Source organism: Sceloporus occidentalis, unplaced genomic scaffold (genome assembly GCF_023333645.1).
Source record: "Sceloporus occidentalis isolate IW3139 unplaced genomic scaffold, rSceOcc1.0.p SCAF_26, whole genome shotgun sequence".
NCBI lineage: Eukaryota > Metazoa > Chordata > Lepidosauria > Squamata > Phrynosomatidae > Sceloporus > Sceloporus occidentalis.
The window spans coordinates 7,855,972-7,862,591 of NW_028317006.1; the positions used below are offsets into that span (position 1 = coordinate 7,855,972).

Here is a 6,620-nt window from a genome sequence, read left to right on the forward strand (position 1 = left end):
ATAATGGGTCAAAGTTACACCTGACACTGCTGGTACATATGTACCCCCAAACAGTGGCATCCCCTGAGATCGTAATTGGGGGACAGGGACAAAAGTAGGGTGGCAATTATGCTAAATATAATGTATATTCACACATTATTTGCTAAATATTTATAAAACAGCCTCTGTGAAATATGCCTGTGTGTGTGTGTAAGACATCCCATATTAACTATATAATAAGGACTTGCCCCAGCAATCGGGTTACGTGCCTGCGTGCGACTATCCTTTCCCTCAGAAGGAGTGCTTCATGTAGCCTACACTGGGAAGTCATCATAGTATGCTATGTACAATGAAGGACTTTCTTTAATATGGCCTTTATATGAATTCTGCATACTGCTGGGCTGTGTTGATGACTGTTCTATGTCCCGTAACATTTTATAAGTGTCCCCTTCTCACAATCTTATGTGAAGATGTTCTAAGATTAAAAGCTTTTCAAGAGGCCATGTTTCAAAATCAGCGATGTTTCAGCTGATACCCACACATTGGTTAATAGATTGCACGGACTTGCATCATGCAGTGAAGCACTTCTTAAGGGATGGGTAATCTGCAGGTATCGGAGTGTTTGCAATGGAGGACAATGTTACGCTGGGCACAGATTTCTCAACTGGTTAGCAGGTAACCGCATGTTTCTGTCACCGAGGCCACTACACAACTGCCCTGTGCGTGATGACCCTCTGAATAGAATGGACTATCTTGTTAAAGAGTGTGTGTCTCGTGTAGCTGGTTATCTGCGTGATTACTCTGATGTATTGTCACAGAATGCTTACACAGTATAGACACGCAGTATAGTATAGATGCCTTCCTTACTAGCCGGTGCAGGACTGAATTTACAGTGGGATAGCCACTAGCATTGCTCGTGGTGGACATTTCCTGGGGTCTGTGGTGGGCAATTTAATGATCTGTGGACCTTCTCAAACCTTGCCACGGACACTGGTGTACAGACGTCGTGCCTACCCTTACTTGTCTTACATGACATGGGGGATTTAAATGTGCTCTGGCCATTCGAGGCCAGTGGCCGATGGGATACATGCAGCCACCTGAGTGGGGGATAACTGGAACAGCCTGCCAGTAGAAATGGTAGAGTTTAATACAGTAAGGGACTTCAAATATTCTTGGAATTGGCTGAACAAAAATCATATTGTTTCTGTGCCTATTGCTGTATTACTCATGGCTTTCCATGTCTGTTCTTTCACTGTACTGTCTACCTACATCTCTGAAGGTGACATTCAATTTGTTGTGAGATGGGGAGGTTCTCCTTTTATGTGTGCTGCATACTGCTCTGAATTCAGTTAGGGCCGGTACCAATTAGCCTCCATTTGTATTCATGTTTTACTTTTCTTTCTCCCACTCGGAGATTAGAAATGCACGAAGCAGAGCAGTAAATTGTCTTGTGTGTGGGCTTTGGGTTCCGGTTAATTTATTCTTTGTGCACTAGGGCGTGAGGGCAGGGGGCTGTCTAGTAATGAACTCGAAGAGTGGACAACCACTATGCTATAATAGTATATGCGTATGCAGTGGGGCAAGACTTTTTTCTAATGGGTCCGACAGAAAGGCACTATTCTTTGTGAATATTGTATAATGTTGCCAGAAGCAGGGCAACAATATTTAGCTGAGGGGTGGATGTTGTGTTTTTTTGGCCTGTTAGTGGCATCTGAGATGGGTAAGAAAGTAGGTACCGTGCAGTTTTTTAATAATGTGCAAGTCTTATCAAGATTGTTTTCAGTGCTGTACAGCCACCAGTTGAAATGTAAACCTATACTTACCGCCCTGCTGTGTCTCCCCTTAGGTATGGTGTGAACATGCGTTGCTTGGCAGCTCGGGTCAACTATAAGACTCTAATCTTCATATGCTCTCTCTTTACACTGGTGACTGTGTTGCTGTGGAACAAATGTTCTTCAAACGATCATTACTCCAGCCTGCCATGGAGCCCTCAAGAAGGTTTTAGAGTTGATGGTCTAGACAAGAGGGCCTTGGCTTCAGAGAGCAATGCAGCCAACGGACAGCTCCGATCAGAAGAAGCTTCACCGCAAGAGCAGCAGAAGGCTCCACCTCTGGTGGAGGCCAAAGGAAATGGGCCGAAATATGAGGATATTGACTGTGTGATAAATGAGGATCAGGTGGTGCGATGCAGGAGAGAAGGGAATGAAGTGTATATGCCGTTCTCATGGGCAGAAAAGTACTTTGAAGTATACGGAAAAATTGCACAGTACGATGGCTTTGAACGGTTTGAATTTTCCCACAGTTACTCCAAAGTATATGCCCAACGTGGACCATACCACCCTGATGGGGTCTTCATGTCTTTTGAAGGGTATAACGTGGAGGTGAGAGATCGTGTGAAGTGCATCAGTGGAGTAGAAGGTAAGGAGGTAGAAGATTCAAAACAAAGGAAATTGTAATTTGTCTTAAGACACCACATGGAAGGGGAGTAACTTTCCCCTGGGATGCTCTGATTTGAAGATTTTAGGCTATAACCACATATAGCTGGCAAGCTAGTTGCTATAACTATAACCAACAACTGTTACGATTCCTGTCGGTGTATTTTATCATTGAGATCTGTCAAGACTAATTTAACCGCTAACTAAGAAAAGCGTTCTGTTTTCTGAGAAGTCAAAACATTTAAACATAATTGGCATGATGATATTTTTGTGAAATATTATACTGCCTTTAGTTTAACTATTCAAATGCCTGGAGTAAGAATACACCCCCATTTAGAGGCCATGTCAGATTTCACAGGTATATTTAGTTAGCAACCTTATAATAATGCATCTCCCAAAGTAAAATGTTATGCATATATTTCTTTCCAGGAGTTAATCTATACATAGAAACCTAGTTTGAGGCAAACAGTGCAGTCTATCACATCATATAATGCTCAAAATACCTAAAATATTTCCCCATTTATATTAAACCAAATAGGTAAAGATAACAACTAAATCTATCATGGTGCGAACATGTACATTGCCAAAGACACCATTTAGGTTGACATATACATTTCTGTGACACCATCTTCTGAGGAATACAACTAACCCTCTATTTTTGGAGGGTGGTGAAAGTTGTCCACAAAAGTTAATCAGCTGACTTATTCTATGTAATATATTAATATATTACACGCAAGCTACCTGCATTTTTTAAGGTGTGGCACCTGTGACAAAATTGATCCTTGCCTCTTAGCTTATTTCCCCTGCATGCTGGCAATCTGATATACTGTAATAGCTCAGCTGCCAGCATGCAGCCATGCCAAGGGTTAAAGGTGAAGGATACAGGCAGTAGAGTTGAAATGTTCTTGCACAAAAGAATGTAAAAGTCGAATGTTTTAGCCATGCCTTTCTCGGGGACTTACCAGCCTTTGTTTTTGAGAGCAGAATAGTTCTGTGCCACTTCTTTAAACTATGTCACCAAACAAATGCAGGATATATTTAGTATCCTTTAAATCTAAATGTATTTGTAGGTTACAGTTCTTGTTTTTTCAGTTTGTGTCATGGTGTCTGGTGTAAAATTTTACCTTTTCAGGTCAGTGTTGTGTCAGACAGAACCTGCGTGGGAAATGACTCATCTGTCCTGAAATGACATTTCTACCTTTCTAAGCTTATAAGAGTTAGCAGTATAACCTTCTTTACTGTAGGGGGTGATATGGTTTTGCTGGGGTTTGGTAGTATGCTCCTAGGCAATATCTAGTATGACAATATTTGTTATGTGTGCTCTTTCCTTAGGAGTCCCATTATCCACCCAGTGGGGGCCACAAGGCTACTTCTACCCAATCCAAATTGCTCAATACGGTCTAAGTCATTACAGCAAGAACCTGACTGAGAAGCCGCCACATGTGGAGGTGTATGAGAAGGCAGATGAGACCGATGGAGGGGTGGCCGGTGTGTGGACAGTCCCCAAGGGAGCTTCTGTCAGAACAGTGTATGACAAGACCAGATATAGCCATGTCAAGCATTGTGTGGTTCCAGGTTAGTAACAATAGTCTCTTTGTATATTAGATGTAAAGGCAGTGTGAATGGGCCCTTCAGCCTCTGGCTTTGTGCATGATACACAGTAAAGATATTTTCCGCCTCTGAGATCTGCGTACCCCGTGACATTGCTTTTTTGTGCGTCACCTTAGTTTATAAAATATATGATGAGTATCTCCCCTGCGTTTATTATAAGGGGTCTGTATTACATCTTTATTCTCGGAGGGCTTATCTGTAGGTGACTTCGTTGTCTCCTGAAGTGATTGTCTTGTTAATGGGTATTGATCTGCCAAACTGCAGTACGTTAAAGCCTTCTTAAAATCCCATAAAGGAATGTGAATTGATAGACTGAAGCATGATTGTCAATAAGAGGGAGCACTTGCCTCCCCCATGGAAATTCCCTGGCAATGCCTATTCCCTGCCCCTTGGACAGGGCAAATCATTTGCTCCTTAACATGGGAAAAATTACTGTGGATGCATATGCCCCAAGTATACAGTTTTTAATAAATGAGTCCTCCTGATGCATATTTTCTAATTCTGTATTCCCTATAAATGCTAAAAATTTAAGCTTTCATAGTGTGTTTTTGCATTTTTTCATCTATTTTATGTATGTGTGTTTGTTTCATCAGGAAATTCTGAGGGTGCATCACTAACGCTTGGGAACACAAAAGACTTCATACTGTCTCTAGACCTAAAATTCCTGACTAATGGCAGCATATCAGTGGTGCTGGAGACCACTGAGAAAAACCAGATATTCACTATACACTATGTCACTAATACACAACTCATTGCTTTCCACAATCATGATGTCTTCTATGGGGTGGGATCCCGACAGACCTGGAGTACACTAACCCGTGACCTAGTGACTGATCTGAAGAAGGGGATAGGACTGTCAAATACAAAGGCTGTCCGCCAGACCAAGATTATGCCGAAAAAGGTTATTCAGATTGTTGTTAAGGGCAGCGGCTTCCTTGACAATGTCACAATATCGACTACTGCCCACACAGCTGCCTTCTTCTCTGCTAGTGATTGGCTGTTAAGAAATCAAGATGCTAAGGGCGGGTGGCCAATAATGGTTACCAGAAAGCTGGGAGAGGGTTTCAGGGCATTAGAACCGGGATGGTACTCTGCCATGGCTCAGGGACAAGCCATATCCACACTGGTCCGTGCGTACTTGTTAACCAAGGAGCAGAAATACCTGGACTCGGCGCTCAGGGCAACTGCTCCCTTCAAGCTACCCTCTGAAAAACATGGCGTGAAAGCAGTGTTCATGAACAAATATGACTGGTATGAGGAATACCCTACTACTCCTAGCTCCTTTGTGTTGAATGGCTTCATCTACTCCTTGATTGGCTTGTATGACCTGAAGGAAACTGCAGGAGAAAAGCTGGGAAAAGAGGCTCGACAGCTGTTTGAGAAAGGGATGGAGTCCCTGCGAGCCATGCTGCCTCTTTATGACACTGGATCTGGGAGCATCTATGATCTGAGGCACTTCATGCTAGGTATTGCCCCAAATCTGGCTCGCTGGGACTATCACACTACCCACATCAATCAGATTCAGCTCCTATCTAGTGTGGATGGATCTCCCATTTTGAAAGACTATGTCAAACGTTGGAAGACCTACCTGAAAGGAGGCAGAGCAAAGCACAACTAAAGTCAGAACCATAGCCAGAAACCAAAAGCTGCCAGGGTCTGACGGGTACCTCGACACATCCCTCTCCATCTGGGGTCTGTCATGCCTGAAAATATATAACGTTCAAGTAATTTAAGGTGTGTTAAACATGCTAGTGTTTTAGATTTCATATTAGTTTGACTCTGGAAAGTTTGAAGCAGGTCAGGAAACGTATGTTTGTGTGTGTATATATCTATATGTGTTCCAAAGAGTTGGTTACTTCTTCTGTTTATCCCCCCCCCCTTCCTTTGTCTCTTCATTTAGCCCCATAACATAATCTAAAGAGTCCAAAATATTCAATCTCATTATAGTTGGTAGTTGGCAATGGGGCAGAAAAATAGTTTCTGAAATGAATTTCAGGTGGAGACATACCGTGTTGACAATCATATAAGGTAAGTAGCTGTATTTCAAGAACACCTTGAACTGCAACCTACATTACACACACACACACACACACACACACACACACACCTTCTCTTAGGACTTCTTTCCGAATTCTAACTAATATTAAGAGCAGAATACTAGGGATCCTGTCTAATGCACTTTAACTTTTCATACTTTGACAGAATGCTGTTCCCGACAATAATAAATGTCTCCTGGATTCCAAAGATTCTGCCCAAAATATGGACTCTTGTGAGCTGCTGTTTATTTCCCTGTCAAACAAGGAAGTTGTTCACCCATGATCTTACAAAAAAAATAGTTTTTATAACCCTTGAAATAAAGCAAGTTTATTTTTACTAAAATGTTACACATGAGAGAAGTATATAGGTATTTACACAAACTATTGTGATTGCTGCTTCACTGTACATTTATCTAACAAAGACCGCCGCTGAACACTGTGACAAGTCCAGGGGACATTTTTTTTTTTACATGAATTTGAAGCCGAGCCGTTTCCACCTGGTCAAACCACACCACTTTATCCCATGTAGAAAGAAGGCTAGCATGTTTTAATTCAGAAT

The 6,620-nt window shown here is 42.0% G+C and overlaps 1 protein-coding gene across 1 annotated transcript; it reads left to right on the plus strand.

The window, feature by feature from the left end:
* The first annotated feature begins 1,832 nt into the window (after window positions 1-1,832).
* LOC149300104 (D-glucuronyl C5-epimerase-like) lies at window positions 1,833-5,643 on the plus strand. Its single transcript, XM_089485783.1, has 3 exons — window positions 1,833-2,397; window positions 3,747-3,989; window positions 4,619-5,643. Exons 1-3 carry the CDS (start codon window positions 1,839-1,841, stop codon window positions 5,641-5,643), a joined length of 1,827 nt encoding a protein of 608 aa, XP_089341909.1. The 5' UTR covers window positions 1,833-1,838.
* The last annotated feature ends 977 nt before the right edge of the window (window positions 5,644-6,620 follow it).

What these genes read in the sequence shown, in the direction of transcription:
- LOC149300104 (XM_089485783.1), top strand. Translation starts at nt 1,839, where the DNA reads ATGCGTTGCTTGGCAGCTCGGGTCAACTATAAGACTCTAATCTTCATA. An exon ending in GTGCATCAGTGGAGTAGAAG is followed by an intron (nt 2,398 to 3,746) that starts GTAAGGAGGTAG and finishes CTCTTTCCTTAG; the next exon opens with GAGTCCCATTATCCACCCAG. An exon ending in CAAGCATTGTGTGGTTCCAG is followed by an intron (nt 3,990 to 4,618) that starts GTTAGTAACAAT and finishes TTGTTTCATCAG; the next exon opens with GAAATTCTGAGGGTGCATCA.